Source organism: Crocuta crocuta, unplaced genomic scaffold (assembly GCF_008692635.1).
Source record: "Crocuta crocuta isolate KB4526 unplaced genomic scaffold, BGI_CrCroc_1.0 scaffold282, whole genome shotgun sequence".
NCBI lineage: Eukaryota > Metazoa > Chordata > Mammalia > Carnivora > Hyaenidae > Crocuta > Crocuta crocuta.
This window is the reverse complement of record NW_027529174.1, coordinates 4,610,689-4,631,864: the sequence shown is the minus strand read 5'-3', so window position 1 is coordinate 4,631,864 and position 21,176 is coordinate 4,610,689. Positions and strand designations below refer to the sequence as shown.

Genomic DNA, 21,176 nt, shown 5'->3' with positions numbered 1-21,176 from the left:
TTAATCGTCACCTATTAAGCAATCCCTTTCAGTACTTCTCAAAGAGCAACGTATTTAAACCGATGCTTGGTTGTTTTTGGGTTTTATTTCCCAAGAATCAACAAACCATGCACACACAAACACACCCATCCACCCACCCATACACAGACACACACAATGATAAAATGGAAAACAAATAGAATATACAGAGTATTGTAGTTTGATAAGGTCATAGGTTTATACGATATCTTCGAATTACCTATCTTTAAACTCTCTGCTGCTGAGTAGGAAGAGAAATAAGTGTATCCAGGCAAAGAACTCAGTATAAAAGGAAAGAAGGAAGAGGCCTTTTAAAAGTGGTTATTAGTGGTTTATGGGCTTTTCTGCTTGTGAAAATATTTATTTTCAAAGCTTGCCTGAAATGCTACCTCCATTGTAAAGGTGATTCTGATGCCTTGGTTATTATTAATCAACTCTTCATTTCAGCTTAAGCAGTATCTTGAAAGACAAGCTTATTTTAGGCAGTCGAAAGGAGAAAGACAATCCTTGGCAGAAAGCAGTTGGTTCTTCCATGAAAGCACCAAAGTTCACTATAGACTCACGGAATAATAGACAGGCCTAAGAGTGATTGCCTTATGATGCTCCTAAGCAGATTATAAAATCTTCATTTCATTACTGTCAGTAGAGGCCACAATCTACTAAGTGCTAGGCACCACATCGTGAATAAATGACATGTAAGAAGATGCCCTGTTTGAGGAAGGGAGTCCTAATAGATATAATTACTATAGGATGTGATAGACACATGCCATTGAAGCAGCATAGAGTCTAGAAGGGTGTAATTAACTCTGCTCTACCTACCCTCCCATAAATCTATCTCATCTATATCCTCTTTCTTACTGCCTCCACTCCATCTCATTTTGGGTTCCTCAATGCACCAAGTATGCTTCTACTTCACGGCCTTTGCACTTCCTATTTTCTCAGTCAGATAGGGCTTCACCCAGAAATCCACAAGGGCTTACTTCTTTTCTCCATTCAGCTCTCTACTCTTATGTCACGTTATTAGAATAGCTTTCTCTGACCTCTTGTTATAAAATTGCACCTAATCCCTCTTCATCACTCTGCTCTAGGTCTCCCAATCCTGCTTATTCTTCTTTCCTTGTCACAACTTGATAAAGCTGTGAATTTATACATTTATTGTATTTTCCTCCATTAGAACGAAAGCTTCACAAAAGGAAGGACTTTGTTTTACTCATTGCTGAACCTGCATAGCCTAGAAGAGTCTCTGGCACTTGGTAGACCCTCAATAAACGTATTTATAGAACAAAGATATGGGAGGAAATAAAGTGGGATTCAGGAAAGATTTCACAATGTTGGCTATACCTCAACAGAGTTTAGATAACGGAGACTGGGAATAGCCTTTGAATCTTCAAAGATAAAGGGAGATTAAAACCACATGTTTAAATAAGGGGAGATGGTGTGGCATTGTTGGGATATAAACATTTCATTTGTGTTTCTATTAAAGCATATCCACTTTTTTCCCTTGTAGGGAATTAATTAAGACCCTCTGACTTTCTCAATAAATGGAGAGCTTTTTAAGGGCAAGGACTACGCTCTACTCATATTTTTGTTTTCCAAGTTCTTAAACAGCAGATAGTCAGTAACTGTTAAATAAAGAACAATATTTATTGACCAGACAGCAAGTAAACCCATGGTTGAATTGTAAACTTTTCTGTTGGAAAGTGAATCTCCTGTTTGAAAACTTTTGGACCAAAAGAAACCTTAGAGACCATCATATTCAGCTTTCCCACTTAATAGATGAGAAAACTGAAGCAAAGAATGGTTAATTACCTGAGGTCACACAACTAAGTAGTTACAGTTAAGAACTAGAACACTAATTTTGACCCATCGTAGATTATCTTCTCCCTGAAGGATGTGTTCAAAAGTAGCCTGATATTGTGGCATTATCTACTAAAATAAAAACTGCACATTATGATCTTGGAGAAATATTTTACAAATCTGCAAGAAGTCATTTATAAGGCTTTTCATTGTAGTGTTTTTGGGGGGCGTGGTTAAAGTGAAAAGTTGAAAGCAATCTAAATGTACATCACTAGGGAAATAACTATATACATTTTGTGATAGACATGCTATGGAATATTGAGAAGCACTTAAAAATGAATATAGTTTTTTTAACATGGTAAGGATTTCCAAGACACTTAATAAAAATAAAAATTAAAAAAAAAGCAATCCGCAGAATGATATACAGTATCTTCCCCTTTAAAATTCGTTAATCTTTGGTTCTTCCGCCAAAACAATACATGTGAAGTGAACGTATAGAAAATCTGAGCATTCACACCAAACGGAAAACGATGGATACTTCTGCCAATGGACGGTAGTGAATGAGGGGGTGATCTTGGACCTTAGTGTAATGTTTTAGTTTAGCAAAGAGAATGCATTATTCACTCACTAGCTTGGCTTTCGCTTGCTGTTGAAATTAAATTTTCAATAAAGTAGGCATTGTTTTCTTCTCTAATAAGAAACGGCAGTGACAAGGTAACGATTGTGTCAAGAGTGATACATGTGAGGAGCGAAACAAGGCCTTTCACAGGATTAAAAAAGAGACAAAAAAGTTGGGAAAGAAAGCGTTAAGGGGCAAGGGAACCAAAAAAGTACAATAGCCGGCAAAGGCAATACGGGTTATTAGAGAAAAGGTTGGGGGAGGGTAACACTCCCCGACGCTGGACGCCAGACGAGAAAGCCACGCTAAAAACGCAAGACGGGATTCCACAGGGGCGGGGCCAACCACAGCGCGCATGCGCAACTACGACCAGGTGGCCGGCCCGCGGAAGCGAAGCCTCCTAAAGACGCCGCGCGCTTGGGTGCTGCTGCGCGTGCGCAGGCGGACCGCCGCCGGAGTCGTCTTGTTTGCAGGCTGAACGCCGCGGCCGCCTTCCCTGGATTTGAGTCTCGCGCTTTCTTCGTTCGCTCGCCGGCGGGTTCGCGCCCCCTCGCGCCCCCGGGCAGCGAGGCTGGGAAGGGGTTGGCGGGGGCTGTTGATCGCCGCCTTTAAGTTGTGCTCGGGGCGGCCATGTCGGCCGGCGAGGTCGAGCGCCTAGTGNGGGCCGAACCCCGGGCTCTCCGTCCTCCCTGCTGGGGATTCCCGGCCGCCTAGCCTGCGCGCGCCTTCCCCTACTGTCCTGTCTCGATTCTGAGCTCTGTTGGTGTGTCTGTTCTTGCCCCTTGGCCTTAGGATGCCCTCCCTGTCCCTTTCTTTCAGAAACAGTTTTTCTGTAATAATAGCCAAATAAAGTTGATGCTGTAAAACTAACGTCTTGTTTCTTGATGGTCAGTTTGTATGGAATGCACCTGCAAGGGTACCTCCTTGTCTGAAAGGCGTGCTTTAAAAATAATTAATTAAAAGAGAGAGAAAGAGATGGAATACATTATGGCCCATAAAGAAAACCCCGAATGTCTCCTGTATTAAGGTGAAGTTTTTCTTTTTTAAGAGACTGCTCTTTAACCCACATCATTAGAAGTATCTCATGTCCCTCAGGCATATAGTTTTCAGTTCTCTTGTATAGATCTTTTTTCCCCAAAATAAGTTCAGTGCACTCTGTACTTCCCTCTTGAACGGGACTTGACATCTAGCTTTTAATTTTTTATTGTCACGGTCTCCTGTCTGTTAATGATAGCGAGATTTGAAAGTTAATTATTTGTTCCTTGCCTAAAATATGTATTCTTCAGTAAAAGTTTGACCACCATGCAGCTCTTTGATGCTGTGACTTTGACAAACCTGCAAAATTATCTTTGGTGGCAAGATTCAGCATTAGTAATATTCTTTGAAATGAGAGTGTGTAGGGTTTCCTTAAAGATCTAGAAATTTTTAATGCCTCTTAAGCTTACTTTTATAAAAGTGAAGTCATTTTTTTTTCATAAAAGACGTATCTTGTTAAGTCATTATAAGGTGATCTAACTTTGGATGTGCTTATAGGCCCATGGGACGTGCATGTGCACAGTGATTTGGCAAAGGACCTAGGTTAGTGCTTGTGATGATCACTTCAGATTTTCATAATACTGGTTTCTTTAAACGTGGTTTGTTAATTTTATTTATTTATTTATGTATTTTTTTTGGTAGATGAAAATGAAGTTGAAAGGCCAGAAGAAGAAAATGCCAGGTTAGTGGAATTTGTTGTTGATACTTACGCAGATGGTGTGATGACAGTGGTTCTATCAACAAATTGTCAAATTTATTTCATAATCATTGGCTTAATTACAGCATACTGACTAAAAGTTCAAAGACATTGAATCCTTTAGAGTTTATTTCTATTTCAGGACCTAATCAGTTCTATGTATTTGCTAGTAGCTTAGGGCACAGTGTTTGAGGTAAGGGTTTGAATACTTTTCACTATTAAGTAATTACTCTTAAGTGAGCTCAGTAGTAGAATATATGATTATACCCATTAGACTAATAAGAAAAAGCTTTAAAAAATGTTTTCAATAAAAAAGGATCCTTAAATTACTATTTTTACAATTTATTAATATCTTTGATGGTATAGTGCACTTTGGTTATAGTTTCAATGTTTTAAAATATTTAAATTCAAATATTTAATGAATTTGTTTTAAGACTGATTTAGACTTTGTTAAACTACTAGAAATATATGACTATCATTTATAGAACATGTAAAGGCAGCTTGAAACTTCTCATAATTTCCAAAGAACTCATATATAGGGATACATGGATATGCTCACACTACTGATCAAATCTAGCATCAATGCCTTGATGTCCCATAATGAGAAGGAATGGTTAAATAAAGAGCTTTTGAAGAATATTTGGGTTTAAAAAGTAGAGAAAATACCATTTTATACCCACTAGGATGGCTATACTCAAAAAGAAAGTAACAGGTGTTGGCCAAGAATATGCAGAAATTCAACTCTCATACACTGATTGTGGAACTATAAAAAGGTTTAGCTACTTTGGAAAACAGGCAGTTCCTCAAAAGACCAAGCACAGTTACTATATGATCCAGGAATTCCAGTTCTACATATACCTTAGAAAAATGGTACATACCCACACAGAAACTTGTACATGAAGGTTCATAGCAGCATTGGTTTTAATAGTCAAAAATGGAAATAAGTGTCCATCAAATGATGAATGGATGGGTAAAATATGGTACATCCATACAGTGGAATAGCATATAGCAGTAGAAAATGAAGTACTGATACCTGTAACAACAAATCTTGAAAACATGCTAATTTAAAGAAGGTAGTCCCCAAGGACCAAATATATTGTATGATTTTATTTATATTAAAAAAAATTTTTTTAACATTTATTTTTGAGAGACAAAGCAAGACAGAGCATGAGTTGGGGATGGGAAGAGAGGGGGGAGACACAGAATCCAAAGCAGGCTCTAGCCCTGAGCTGCCAGCAAAGCCTGACGCAGGACTCAAACTCACAGACCGTGAGATCATTACCTGAGCAAGTCAGATGCCCAACTGACTGAGCCACCCAGGCACCCTGAATCTATTTATATTAAATGTATAGGATAGGTAACTCCATAGAGTGGTTGCCAGGACTGAGGTCAGGAAAATGAGTTACTATTAATATACATAAGGTTTCTTTTTGGGGTGATGAAACTGTCCTGGAATTAGGTGGTTGTAATGATTGCACTGTTTTTGTAAACATACGAAAAGTCATTCAGTTGATTGCTTCAAATGGATGGTCTGTGTGGTATGTGTATTCTGTTTCAAGCCGGCAGGGAGATACCTTGGGGATACTGTGGGTTCAGTTCCACACCACTCCAATAAAGTGAGTCAAATGAATTTTTTGGTTTCCTGGTACATATAAAAGTTATGTTTATACTATTGTCTCTCTCTTTTTTCTTTTTTTTTTGGTAATTCAACTTTTAAAAAAATGTTTGTTTATTTTTGAGAGAGAGAGAAATAGAGGCAGAGATAGAGGAGGACAGAAGATCCAAAGTGGGCTCTGCTCTGACAGCAGTGAGCTAGATGCTTGCTCAGACTCACAGACTGCGAGATATGACCTGAGCTGAAGTTGGATACTCCACTGACTGAGCCACCCAAGTTCCTTTATACTGTAGTTTCTTAAGTGTGCGGTGGTACTATGTCTAAAAGACAATATATGTACCTTAATTAAAAACTACTTCTATACTGAAAAAAAAAATGCTAACCATCACCTGAGCTTCCAGCAAATCATAATATTTTTGCTAGCTGGAGGGTCTCTGAAATTGAACTCTGTTGACTGATCAGGGTGGTGTGGTGGTGGGTGAAGGTTGAGGTGGCTATCACAGTATAAGACAGCAGTGAAGTTTGACACATGCATGGACTCTTCCCTTCACGAATGGTTTCTCTGTAGTACATGATGCTATTGGATAGTGTTATACTCACAGTAGAACTTATTTCCAAATTGAAGTCAATCCTCTCAAATGCTGCTGCTGCTTTATCAGCTAAGTTTATGTAATATTGTAAATTCTAAGTCCTTCATGTCATTTCAACAGTCTTCACGGCATCTTCCCCAGGAGTTAGATTCCACCTCAGGAAACCACTTTCTGTGCTCATCCATGAGAAGCAGCCCCTCTTCTGTTCACGTTTTGTCCTGAGATTGTAGCAATTCTGTCACATCATCAGGCCCCACTTCTCAGTCTCGGTCTCTTGTTATTTCCACCACATCTGCAGTGACTTCCTCCACGGAAGTCCTGAACCCCTGACGGTCATCTGTCAGGGTCGGAATCAACTTTTTCCAAACTCCTGTTGGTGCTGATATTTGGACCTCTGCCCATGAATCATGGATGAATGTTTTTAATGGCATCTCGAATCATGAATCCTTGCCAGAATATTTTCAGTTCACTTTGCCCAGATCTGTCAGACAGCTGGAAGCACTGTTTCTGACAACTACAGCCTTATGAAATGTGTTTCTTCAGTAATGAGACTTGAAAGCCAGAATGACTCCTTGAGCTGCAGAATGCCTGGTTTGTCCTGGGGCATGAAAACGTTAATCTCCTTGTACATCTCCACCAAGAGCTCTTGGGTGACCAGATACATTGTCGATGGGCAGTAATATTTTGAAAGGAATCTTTTTTCTGAGCAGTAGTCTCAACAGTGGGGTTAAAATATTCAGTAAACCATGCTGTCAAAAGATATGCTGTCACCCAGGCTTTGTTGTTCCACTTATAGGGCAGAGCACAGGCAGAGTGGATTTAGCAGAATTTGTGAGGGTGCTAGGACTTTCGGAATGGTAAATGAGCATTAGCGTCAGCTTGAAGTCACCAGCTGCATTGGCCCTTAACTTCAAGAAGAGAGTCAGCCTGTCCTTTGACACTTTGAAGCCAGGACTTGACTTTTCTTCAGCTTGAAAGTCCCACGTGGCATCATCTTCTAATGGGAGGCTGTTTCATCTACATTGAAAATCTGTTTAGTGTAGCCACCTTTATGGATTATCTGAGCTAGACCTGGGTAGTTTGCTGCAGCTTCTACATCAGCACTTGCTGCCTCACCTTGCACTTTACATGTTATGAACATGGCCTTTTTCCTTAAACCTCATGAATCAACCTGTGATAGCTTCAGCCTTTTTTTCCTGCAGCTTCCTTACCTCTTTCAGCCTTTATAGAATTGAGGAAAGTTTTAAGAGCCTTGCCCTGGATTAGCCTTTGGCTTAAGGGAATATTGTGGCTGGTTTAGTCTTCTATCCAGACCACTCAACTTTATATCAGCAGTAAGGCGTTTTCCCTTATCATTCATGTGTTCACTAGAGTTTAGCTCTTTTGAACTTTTGTGTTCACACCTTTGCCAGCCAGTGTCAGAAGCCTAGCTTTTGGTCTTTGACATGCCTTCCTCACTAAGCTTAATCATTTCTAGCTTTTGAATTAAAGTGAGACATGTGGACTCTTTCACTTGAACACTTAGAGGCCTTTAGAGGGTTGTAAATTGACCTAATTTCAATATTGTTGTGGTTCACGAATAGGAAGCCTGAGGAGCAGGAGCGAAAGAGGTGATGATTGGTCAGGAGAGTGGTCAGAACACACAAAATACTATTTAGGTTCACCATCTTAAATGGTTATGATTCATAGCTAGAATAGTAACATCAAGGAGCACTGATCACAGACCACCATAGCAAATACAGTAGTGAAAAGTGTGAAATATTACGAGACCTACCAAAATGTGACAGAGACACAGGGAAGCAAATGCTGTTGGAAACATTGCACTGCTAGATGCCACCATGTTGCCGCAAACCTTCAATTTGTAAAAATCTTATCTGGGAAGTGCAGTAAAGTGAGGTGCAGTAGAGCCAAGCATGATAAAATGAGCATTTTTTAAATGTTAAATTTTAAAAAGTGAATGAAGGGAAGAAGTAAGACATAGAAACAGACTCTCTTAGGCGATGCTTGATTATATTTCCTCACTTAAAAATATCCCCTGTATTGGAGGATGTTTTTTTTCACTCATTGCTATATCATGTGAAATTTTATCATTCAGTTTTGAAATTTGTGTCCAACCCAGTTCCTAACCCTAATCTCAATTACACACAAAGTCGTGATTTGTGTAGCTTATAGTAATGAAAGTAATTGAAAATTTCCTCATACTGTTTTTTAATTGGTGAATCAATGGATAATGCTACAGATTCACAATTAAATACGATTTTTATGAACTAATCTTTAGTCCATTAATTTTGTTAGTGTTCTTGTTTACAATCTTGAAGCTTATTTTCTGGTTGAATGCTCTTTAATTTTTGTATACTCAGCGTGATAATTTTTTTTAATGTTTATTTTGTTTTGAGAGAGAGAGAGGCAGACTGCAAGCAGGGGACGGGCAGAGGGAGAGACAGAATCAAAAGCAGGCTCCAGGCTCTGCACTGTCAGCACAGAGCCTGACATGGGGCTTGAACTCACAAACTGCGAGATCATGACCTGAGCTGAAGCCAGATGCCTAACCGACTGAACCACCTAGGTGCCCCTATACTCGGTGTGATTAAATGTATTGGAGGGAAGCCTCTACCTTCCTTGAGCGTTACTGTCGAAATGTCTTTATATTCTTTACTAAAATGTATTTGGAGGGCTATTAAGTTTATTTCATTCTGTGGAAAAGTTCTACCCTTAAAGCTCAATTTTTTTAGAGAAAGCTTGTAATTTTATGTTTCTAGCATTTTAACGTTGGTAGGGAATTAAAACTTTGAAAAGTATTGATTGGGTAAGGTGTGTTCACCAAACCTGTGTTCTGTATTCAGCTTGGTCACTAAGTGAGCAGAGACCTTGCTAGTAGAGTTCTCCCCAGCATCATTGTGACTGGTTCATTGTTACAACTTAACCATTGCATTATGCTCTGTCCAATTTTGTCGTGTTTTTTAATCTAAGGTTTGGCTAAATACACTGTTTCATGGCATAACAAGCAAGCTAACCTTGTTTCTGGCTACCTAGAACCTTAGGTAGGAGGTAAATGTACTGAAGAATTATAGTTCTATATACGGTAAAACAATGAAAAAAACTTCACATTAGAGTTTTCAATTATTATCTTTATTTTGCTTTATATAAGGATTGCACTGTAACATACCACTGTAGAGATTACATTGACTTATATAAAACTGCTTGACAGAAGGCAAAGTTTAGAAGAGATAAACAAATCTCTTTATTTGTTTCTTTCATTTTAAACAAATGAAACGAGGTTTGAGCTATATCAACATCTCGGTATTTTTCTCAGAAATTCTACTAAATATGAGTTAGTTGCTTTGTATTTCAATTCCTTTATTTGTAAAATGAGGTTAATGATTTATTCCCACTATCAAAATCCTAATATTAAAGTATAAGAATTAAAATTACAGGGGCACCTGGGTGGCTCAGATTTTTAAGCACCCAACTCTTGATTTTGCCTTAGGTCATGATCTCAAGGTTTATGAGATGCAGCTTGGGATCTCTATTCTCTCTGCCCCTCTCCCTTCTCTTGAGCTCATGTGTTCCCTCTTTCTCTCAAAATAAATCATTAAAATAGGAAACCAATTATACTATAATACTATAAGTTTTATTTGATGGTTTATGACAAGATGCTTGAGTCTCATAAGAGAAAAGAGGGGTTTATCAGTTTTGCTTTAATAAGACAAATATAGGTATTAACTGGTCTTTAAGTAAAGTTATTAGTTTTGGGGGCTCCTGGGTGGCTCAGTTGGTTAAGTATCCGACTCTGCCTCCTGTCATGATCTCATGGTTTGTAGGATCGAGCTTTGTGTCAGGCTCTTTGCTGATAGCTGAGAGAGCCTGGAGCCTGCTACAGATTCTGTGTCTCTCCCTCTGTCCCTCCCCTGCTCATTCTCTGTCTCAAAAAATATATATATATTTTTTAAAAAGTGGTTTTCTTTAATACATCAGAATTATGCCTTATTGGCATCAAATTGGAAGGTAGTCCTCTATGAAGATAAACTTTTCTTTAATCTTAAAATGTATTTTTCATGCAACAAAGAACATGTATCGAATAAGATAGGTAAAACAAAACCAGGAAGAGACATGTATTTTAACTGAATACTGAAAGAGTTAATGTGATCATATTAACAGTTCTTGAGTTCCTTGGGCATGGGGAACAGAGGAAAACTGTGTGTTCCATAGCCTTTGACAATTTTAGCAGTACCTGGCACATAGTGGATGTTCAATAAAGAGTTGGGATAAGTAAAATTAAGTGTGATGCAGACTTTTAAAATATTAAACAACTTGAATTATACACCACTGTCAAATTGCAAATTTCACATCATAAAAATGTGGAGACAGTTCCATTCTGCTTTCAATGTGGAATGTGGATTTTATGCAAGACAGTAGTAATGGTGGAATAATACAGGCAGTTTTTGCCATCCTATCTCTTACCCAGTGGAGACAGTAATTTTAGGAAATTATCAGACATAGCTTAAAAATACTATATATTCTGTCTGTGCCTCTGAAAAGTAATACCAGACTTGTGTGCTTATCTTTATTGTTTGTAGTGCTAATCCTCCATCTGGAATTGAAGACGAAACTGCTGAAAACGGCGTACCTAAACCGGTAACATAAGGCTTTGAAGTCCAGTTACTTCCCTATGTGAAGTCTCTATCAGTAGTTTCCTGTTCACTTAGGAAGAAAGCCAAAATGTTAAGATGACTCCTAGTGTCTGGCATGATCGGGCCCCCTTTGTGTCTCCAGCCTGCTGTGTTGCCATCAAAAAGCACAGCGATGAGAGTAGTGGGAAGAGACTTGAGATGGAATGGCACGTGTGCCAAGACGTGAAGTTTAATACTTTCTGTGAGCTGAATGATTGTAGCTCAGCGAAAGAGATTATAATGGGCCTCATTTTGAAGGAAGACATTAAGTCCCGTAGCACACGTTTGATTATCATATTTTTTGCAAAAAATTTCTTTGTGTAAGTGATAGTCTCGGACCTCATTCATGCCTGTTAAAAGTGATGCTTTTTGGGGTGAACATGTATTCTTGGTCTTATGAATATTTTAACATTCTGATCCTGTAAAAAAAGAAAGGAAGAAAGAAAGCCTTACTTTGCAAGCTTGAATTGTATAAAAAAAAAATATTTTGCCTTAAGTGATCTACATTTTTATTTACTGTTATGTGACTGACCACAAAATAGCCTTTTGGAGCCAAAATAAAACCTTTATAAATAGTCCTACTATTTACTCTTAGAAACATGTATTTTCTCAGTCGTTTGCACCCAAGGCCTCTTTTAGCTCTAAATGAATGACAAGAGTTAAATGAGCCGCTCCATTATAATTTGGTGCTTTTTAACCATGACGCTGTGATTCTTACAGTTAATTCTTTTCCTCTTCATATTCTTGCCAAAAATTTCTTAAATAACTCAATTTTTTAATTTATGTTCTAGATATTTTAGTACAATGCCTTAGGTTTGTTTTGCAGAGAAGCAGTTATAGATAGTAGGAAAAATATATGAGGTGTTATTTACAAAAAGATGCTGAAAAAAGATTTTGTTTTACATTCTTATTCCATTTTATAATGTAAAACAAAGTTGTAAATGAAGTAGCAGTGCTATGAGATTATAACATTTTTCCCTAAAACTACTTCAAAAAACACAAAATGATTATTTTTCACATATTTGTATTGGGTGTTGAGATGGATTATTGAATGTATTTTATGATTGTTTATGTTGGTTCAGAAAGTGACTGAGACTGAAGATGATAGTGATAGTGACAGTGATGACGATGAGGATGATGTCCATGTCACTATAGGAGACATTAAAACGGGAGCACCACAGTACGGGTAAGTTACTGTTACTAACAATTGTGTGCCTGAATCCAAGGTGGTGTGCTTCTGGGGAATCAGTAGTGGTTGATCCATTGTTATTACATTTTTCCATCTTACCATGATATGAAAGAACTCTTATTAAAATTTTACCATGAATTTCTAAAAGAGCAGATCTTAAAAGTTCTCATCACGAGAGAAAAATACGTAACTGTGTGGTGAGGGATGTTAAGTAATCATTTTTCAATATACAATATCAAATTATCGTGCATGTAAAATTAATACAGTGTGTCAGTTTTATCATGGTAAAAAGGGATTTCACCATGAAAATCTTTCTTAAAGATAAATTTATTAGGTAAATCACATGGAAGTTACATGGAAACAGCTGGTTCTCATTTCTGAAATTAGTGTTTTTACAAATGAATTGAGTACTACACACTCTTTAGTTAGAATTAAAAGAACTTAAATTACAGTTTTCATCTACATTCTTCCATTGTATTATCCAAAACTGTGTTTGGGTTTTAAATTTATTTTCCAGTAAAAATAATATTAAAAGTGTTTCTTTTTGGTCTTCATAATGTATTTTTGAAGTTGTTCATTGTCCTGCTGGCTTTTTAGGCCAATATGTTGTCTCAAGTTTTTTTGTTTTTTTGTTTTTTTTAATTTTTTTAATGTCTTATTTATTTCTGAGAGAGAGAGACAGCATGAGCAGGGGAGGGTCAGAGAGAGAGGGAGACACAGAATCTGAAACAGCCTCTAGGCTCTGAGCTAGCAATCAGCACAGAACCCGATGCAGGTCTCGAACCCACAAGCCGTGAGATCATGACCTGAGCGGAAGCCAGGCGCTTAACCGACTGAACCCCCTGACGCCCATCAATTTTTATAGTCTATAAAACTAGATCAAGTGAATCGACTGCCATTAGCTCACAGAGCATATAAAGAATCTTCCAGAAAAGTTGAAAGGGAATATGTTAAAGTACAGAAAGTGATTTGTTATGGTGGTAGAGTAAGAGTCCATATTTTTTCTCTGTTTTTTCAGATTGGAGGTATAATGTGGTACTTGTGCATTGGGAACATAAAACTTTCATTAATTGCACTATAATTCAGTAAGCAGGAATCAGGCAGTACATACATAAATACTTTTTTTTTTTTTAATGCTTTGTTTATTTCTGAGAGAGAGAGAGACAGCATGAGCAGGGGAGGGTCAGAGAGAGAAAGGGAGATACACAGAATCTGAAATAGGCTCCAGGCTCTGAGCTGGCTTTCAGCACAGAGCCCGATGCAGAGCTCGAACCCATGAACCATGAAGTCATGACCTGAGCTGAAGTCGGATGCTTAACCGACTGAGCCACCCATGCACCCCAAATACATACTTTTGAGTATTTTATTTCTACAATAGAGCCATTTTGTTCAAAAGTTATTTTAGGAGCTTAAAGGTAATTCAGTTATTGTTGTGGTTGGTTTCACATTATAAGAAGGACTGCCTATGTAATTTTAAAACTCTTAGGGAGCAGGGTTGAGAAGAGACTTGGTCATATTAGGCACAGATAATTCTTGGTGTTCTCATCTCTACTTAAATAGTGCTGGGCTTATGTGTAATGCTAACAGGCCTTGGCCATCTGTATTATGTAGAAGAAATGCTATAATCATTGTGTATTTAGTAAATACTGTTCTATAAAATTATTTGTATTACAAACACTTTTGTAACTATAGTTACAAAAGCAAATGGTGAGTTTTTTTTTATTAATATGACTAAATTTTTGTTAGAGATTGCATTAAAATATTAAATGCATATAGACCCCCATGGTACTTTTTCTGAACTTCATTTCTTATAGCAATTTCCAGTTTCATGAAACGTGATTATTTTACCCATCATCTAGATTATACAATCTACATTTTGCTAGGTCTACTTTACCATTTATATGTGTAAATGTTTATATCTCCATCTATCCATGCTTATACCCATTCAGTTGATCTTCTTTTTTGTTTTTTATGTATTTCAGAGTAACTTTTATAGATCTTTCTGAAGGACATAGAACTTATTGAACCTTTATATTTCAAGATCTGTACCTTTAAAACTGAAAGATCCTGTAAGAAAATAAAACTTGATGAATATTTTGTGCACAGAATTTTCAGAAAATAAGTTTAAAGAGAAATTATATTCTGGGAACAATACTAAATGGATTTATTGTAAGCTGTTAGGAAGTACAAAATAGCATTTTTTAAGGTAACATACTTTTGTTACAAAGTCCTTTTCTCTCTAAGATATGAAGGAATTTAAATTTTTTCTTAATGTTTACTTATTTTTGGGAAAGAGAGACAAAGTACAAGCAGGAGAGGGGCAGGATAGAGAGAGACACAGAATGTGAAGCAGGCTTCAGGCTCTGAGCTGTCAGCAGAGCCCGATGATGGGCTTGAACTTACCATGAGATCATGACCTGAGCTGAAGCCAGGCACTTAACTGACTGAGCCACCCAGGCACCACAGAAAGCCAAGTTTAGAGTAGGGATAATTTAGGTTTTATAGAGAAGTGATTTCTTACCTTTGAGATTCATCTCTTCATTTAATAAGCACTCTTTAAAAAGTTTGACACTGCATTAATTGATGATGAGAATGTGAAAAATAATAAAATAGTCCTTTCTAGAAATAGTGAGGAAGACAGACTTGTGAGCAAATATTGAGTGCAGTTTAAGTGCTAGAATAGAAACATACAAGGTAATTTGAAAGCTTTGAGAAGAGAGTTCCTAAAAAACCTATGTGTTGAAGAAAAAATCCTAGAAGAGGTAATATTTGAACTTGTTTGAATAGTTCTTGAGACAGAAGGAAGAGGGCTGATGATTTAGCAGGGGGACTGCTGAGATGTAGTGGAAGCCCAGCTTAGAGGAACATGGCTGGAAGATACAGTAGATGGGAAAAGATGGTTGAAACCACTTTAGGGAGTTAGGACCTTTAAAGGTTTATAGGCAGGTTAGGTTATGTGAAAAGATCACTAACAGCAATAGTTGAGATGAACTAAATAGGAATTAGTTAAGATACTTGAACTGTCCACATGAGATGATAATGCAGACCAAGCCAGTGGCAGTAGTATAGGGATGGATGGAAAAAGATGTGTTTGAGTGAATAATGAATAGAAATAACATGGGTAACTACTTGTGGATGCAGAGTGAGCTAAAGGACTCGATGACTGAGAGGTTTTAGAGCAGTTAATTGAGTACCTAACTGTGTATTAGCATGTAGGGGTAATGTAGGAGAAGAGGATTAAGATATGTTTTTTTTGAAGCCTTTATTTTGAAGTTCCTTTAGATATCCAAGTATATATGATCTAGCACCTAAAGAAGCCGGAGACCTCACAGAAGTCTAGTGGAAGGTATCATATTGGCTTAAGTGCAGTTTTCCAAACAGCTAAGCTTCTCTGTACACAATGAATACAAAGCCTTAGTAGTTTTAAAAACAAAAGTGATATATTTTTTTTAAATGTTTTTTATTTATTTCTAGGAGAGAGAGAGAGACAGCATGAGCAGGGGAGGGTCAGAGAGAGAGGGAGTCACAGACTGAAACAGGCTCCAGGCTCTGAGCTGGCAGTCAGCACAGAGCCCGACGCAGGGCTCGAACCCACGAACCGTCAGATCATGACCTAAGCGAAAGTCGGACGCTTAACCGACTAAGCCACCCAGGCGCCCCGCAAAAGTAATATTTTAAAAGGCAAAAGGTGGAACCTCCACACTCTTCTCCAGAGGGGCTGCACCAGTTTACATTCCCACCAACAGTGTAGGAGGGTGCCCATTTCTCCACATCCTCGTCAGCATCTAGAGTCCTCTGATTTGCTCATTTAGCCACTCTGACTGGTGTGAGGTGGTATCTCAGTCTGGTTTTGATTTGTATTTCCCTGATGAGGAGGGATGCTGAACATCGTTTCATGTGTCTGTTGGCCATCTGGATGTCCTCTTTGTAGAAATGTCTGTTCATATCTTCTGCCCATTTCTTCACTGGGTTGTTTGTTTTTGGGGTGTGGAGTTTAGGACTGATGGGTGTGGGGGGGGATGGGCATGGAGGAGGGCACTTGGGGTGAGCACTGGGTGTTATATGGAAACCAACTTGACAATAAACTATTTGACAAAAAAAAAAAAGAAAACCTAATTGAAATATTAAATAAAAGGCAAAAGGTAGAAGGGAAAGTAGCTGGGTAGGAGCAAAGAAGTTCACTTATTGAACTTCTGGCTAAGCCTTTTATAAATAACTATTTTGTTTCATGCTTTAGCAATGCTGTAAGAAGTCCATTTAGAGATATCACTTGATTTTTATACATTTAACTTGTAAACAGCTAGAACTTCTGTACATCATATGTAGATAACCAAAAAGTGCTTTTGCTGTGCTGAATTAAGACTGTTGAAATGTAAGCAACATGGGACAGGAGGCATATTTGTTCAGTTCCTCATTCTTGTTCTTTAGCCTATAGCTATATCTGATGTGTTGTCGTTGTCTAAGCATTTGCTCTGAACTAGTATCATTGAGAGGATTTAAGTGTTTTGAGATTGTAATGGTAGCACTACCTGACTATAATAGTTGAATATGGGCCATTTCATAGTTTTTGCATTTATAACAGTGGAGCTTCGTACGGTTATTTGAATATTTTATTATACTTCTGTATCATTTTATTTTTAAGCAGAAAACAAAAATAGTGCCATTGTAAATAAATAATCTAAGTCCCATAAATTTAATACATTGGAGGAAAAAATGGAAATTATTAGGCAGATCAGAAATAGTGAATCCTTTTAAGTCCAGTTGCCTGAACTTGTGAGGATAAAGAAACAAATAACATGAATATTATGTGAGAAATATATCATTGAAAACATTGTCTGTTACTTTTGGTCTTACTAATTATTTGAGTCTCTCTTCATTAGTATATCTGATTTTCCTTCCCATATGCAGGAATGTATTATATGGAAAATCAGGGAACTGTTTGTAAACCCATAGTACAGAAAATTTATACAAAGCCCATGAGTTCTTAAGTTACTTAGCCAAGGTTACACAACTAATAATTAACAAAATGTATATTTGAGCCTGGGTCTGACTGCAGATTTTGTATTTTTTCCTCTATCATGTGTATATTACATTTAAAAAGTATAGCTCAATAATTTTTTCAAATGTATACATTCATGAAACCACAACCCAGGTCAAGATATGGGAGATTATTAGCATTCGAGAAATTGCCTTTGTTTCCTCAGTCCGTAACCACTGACTACTACCACCAAACACTGCTCTGCTTTCACCCTAAATTTATTTTTAAATTTAATATAAATGAATTCATTTTATGGATAAAAGTACTCCATAGATATTTGGAAAAGGATTTATCATCAATAGCAAATTCAGGAAGGACTGCAAGGAGGTCACTGGACTTGGGAACAAAGTGGAGAAATTTCATTCTTGCATAATTGTTGTATGTTGTAGGTGAGGAAATGTGGACTAGATGTATAGAGATGTATTTCCTCTTAGCCACCTCTCTTGTGAAGTTTGTGGCAGTAAGATTCTTAGTGGCGGATAGGTTTTTCAGGTGGAAAACAAGTTAAGACTTTTAAAAAATATTTTTTCCTTTTATGGACTTTTAAAATTAGTACATTTTCTAAAATATGTGAGTCATTGTTAGTCAATCTAGTTATTGTGTGGGTGTATAATTTATTTGTACACGTTGAATATAGTTCTTTAAGTTTCTCAGGATAATTTTTATTTTGTTTTTAGGAGTTATGGTACAGCACCTGTAAATCTTAACATCAAAACAGGGGGAAGAGTTTATGGAACTACAGGTAAAACTTGTATTTACAGCTGTATCAATAGGAAAAGAAGGGGAATATATGAATAGGTCATAAATAGATTGCGGTATTACAGCTCAGTTAAAAAGAGCAGTTTTCTACTGTTCATCACAGAGGTGGACAAACTTTTTCTGTAAAGGGCTACATAATAAATATTTCAGCTGTGTGGGTCACAGGATTCCTGTCACATGGTTGGTTTACTTGTTTTACAGCCCTTTAAAAAAGTAAAGACTTTTCTTAGCTCACAGGCAGTACAAAAAAAGTGATTTGAAACACGGAAGTTAGCAACTTCCTATTGGTACAGGAATTCCTTATAAGTAACAAGGCCCTAATCTCTCAATCCAGTATATTTTGCATCTACTCCATAATGTTTGGTCTCACTTTTTACTTGTGGTTAATATTCCTCTAAATTCTGTGTTTGGAACCTCTGCAATAAATACTGCGGTATCAGTAGTAAAAAGGTCAGTGATTTCTGGTTACTTGTGGCATCTCTGTTTTGTGCTGATAACAGCTCTTTCACCTTTTGTAATTTTATAAAATAGGAACAAAAGTCAAGGGGGTAGACCTTGATGCACCTGGAAGCATTAATGGAGTTCCACTCCTGGAGGTAGATTTGGATTCTTTTGAAGATAAACCATGGCGTAAACCTGGTAAGACTACTGTGACTCTGTTTCAAAAGATTTTTAGTACAAACCGTCTCATTAGAAAAATATTTTTAATGTCATTTTTATTGTCTTAAGTACAAGAGTAAAATGACCTATATTATTATTATTTGCATGTTATTTTATCATTTCACCATTTCTAAAGGAAATACTTTTTCCCCCATGATCGTTTGTTTTGTTTCTTAAATTCCACATGAGTGACATCATACAGTATTTGTCTTTGACTGACTGACTTATTTCACTTAGCATAATATTCTCTAGCTTAAAGGAGATACTTGTGATCAAATATTTTGATAGTCCTGTGCTTTATATTAGTAATTGGGAGAACTGGAAATATTAGAAAGGGTGATAAAACTGATAGAACACTAAATTTATGTCTTAATACTATTATATTTTTTTAGCATATTTTGCATGCTACATAAAAATAGAACTGGAATATTTATACACTTAACACTGTGTTTTATCTTTAGGTGCTGATCTTTCTGATTATTTTAATTATGGGTTTAATGAAGATACCTGGAAAGCTTACTGTGAAAAACAAAAGAGGATACGAATGGGACTTGAAGTTATACCAGTTACCTCTACTACAAATAAAATTACGGTAATTAGTAAATATTCCAGAATACCCCAGCCTTTTCTACGGTCCCAAATAAACTCCCCCCAGATAAATCATGTTTTCCCGTAAAGGTGGTTAAATGCTATAAGATAGTTTAAAATTTTCATTCTTTTTTATCATGTTTGTTTTTTTTCCCATCCTTCCCTTTCAGAGTTTCATATTAATGATTATCTGATGTTCTTAGTTTCAAGTCCCAGACTAGCTACAGCTAGTTTGTCTTTATATGGCCTATCAATTAAAAATTGTGTGGTATCTTAATGGGGAATATGTTATTTAACTTAGGCCGAAGACTGTACTATGGAAGTTACACCAGGTGCAGAGATCCAAGATGGCAGATTCAATCTTTTTAAGGTGAATTTTAGTAAATTATCCTTGGTTGCTCTCATTTTTTGTTCTTGAGTCTGCTCCCATACCACTACTCAAGGGATGAGGTTAAAGTGGAAATAGCTACCTTTTTTCCAAATCTTCAGCTTCCTGGTGACTTACAAATTTGCTGATTGATGTTTTATCTCCACTTTTGCAAGCATGTGAATTTATAGCCTATTATACTAACAAATGCCAAGTAAAACTATTCTTGCTGTATGTTGTGATTTTATTTTGATTATAGTATATGTTTGTTTGTAGGACATAAAAGTTCACACCAATAGGCTAAGCTCTCATTTTAGATCATGCTTTATCAGAATTGGAGAATTATTTTTCCTAATTTTCTTTTAAAAAATGAGAAGGAAGATGGCATACTGCTTATTATCTGTATGACACTAAAATCATTGGTGTAATGTTATAGTTTGACAAGTCTCAAGAAGCTTGGCCATTTTTGAGAGTCTCTAAAAAAGACTCAACAGAATAGGATAAAGCCATTGATATTTAAAATTAATAACTTAAAAGGATTAGGTTTAGATAGGGACTTGCAGGTTGTTATTACCACTTGGGTATCAAGTCTGAATTCTGGCTTCTCCATTCGATATTATCACAGACCCAATCCAAAGAATAATACCGTATTTTCATACTTCTGCAATACTCAGCAACCTACAAACTTTTCTCTAAAATACCTGATTGTGTACTCTTTTTTCCTTTACCTTAATTCTCAGTTCTTGATTCTTGTATTGAACGACACTGGAATGAAGACTGGGAGTGGCTTTTAGATTGGGTTATGTACTCAGGGAACTTTGTGGGCAGGAACTTTCCTGTGATCCTTTTGGGACTGCAGCCCTGGCACCAAAATACTGCCTTATGCAATACATGTGCTATATCCGCAGATGTAGCCGCTCTGCTGGACACAGTTCTGTATAGAGAATTTAATTTTAATAAACATCCTACTTTGGGTAAGTATTTGGTTCTTGTTCTGCTGTAAATCTTTTGAAAGTGTGTGATGATGTCTATTCTATTTTAAGTGGCCATGCGGTTCTTTTTGGTGCTCTCTTCTTCTTTAGGGATTGAATACTTGATTCCAGTGAATAGGTAGGAAAGTTATTGTCTTGATGATGAAATAGTTTGCAGTAGTGCTTTTTGTTTTTTCTAACAAATGAAAACAGGGTGCCTTTGTAAAACTGCCAAGTTCTGTATACTTTATCTTTTTGTAGTAGACTTCTAAAACTAAGGAATAAAAAGAAACTAACTCCTAGGGGCTGGTGTCTCTCTCTCTCTCTCTCTCTCTCTCTCTCTCTCTTTTGAGAAAGAAAGAGGGAGAGAGAATGAGAATCTTAAGCAGGCTTCATGCCCAGCGCAGATTCTGACCCTGGGTTCAGTCTCACCACCATGAGATCATGACCTGAGCCAAAGTCAAGAGTTGGATGCTTAACCTACTGAGCTACCCAGAAGTCCCAAGGTCTCTCTAGGTTTTTTTTGTTTTTTTTTTTTTTTTTTTTTTTTTTTTTTGTGTTTT

The 21,176-nt window shown here is 36.9% G+C and overlaps 1 protein-coding gene across 1 annotated transcript in view; it reads left to right on the top strand.

The window, feature by feature from the left end:
* Window positions 1-3,966: 3,966 nt before the first annotated feature.
* FIP1L1 (factor interacting with PAPOLA and CPSF1) overlaps window positions 3,967-21,176 on the top strand; it is a 76,123-nt gene continuing 58,913 nt past the window's right edge. The window contains exons 1-8 of the mRNA XM_077757778.1: window positions 3,967-4,012; window positions 4,112-4,151; window positions 10,949-10,992; window positions 12,124-12,227; window positions 17,946-18,010; window positions 18,559-18,666; window positions 19,149-19,279; window positions 19,577-19,645. Of these exons, the coding sequence (XP_077613904.1) occupies window positions 4,112-4,151; window positions 10,949-10,992; window positions 12,124-12,227; window positions 17,946-18,010; window positions 18,559-18,666; window positions 19,149-19,279; window positions 19,577-19,645 (561 nt within the window). The 5' untranslated portion in view covers window positions 3,967-4,012. The remainder of the gene's footprint in view (window positions 4,013-4,111; window positions 4,152-10,948; window positions 10,993-12,123; window positions 12,228-17,945; window positions 18,011-18,558; window positions 18,667-19,148; window positions 19,280-19,576; window positions 19,646-21,176) is intronic.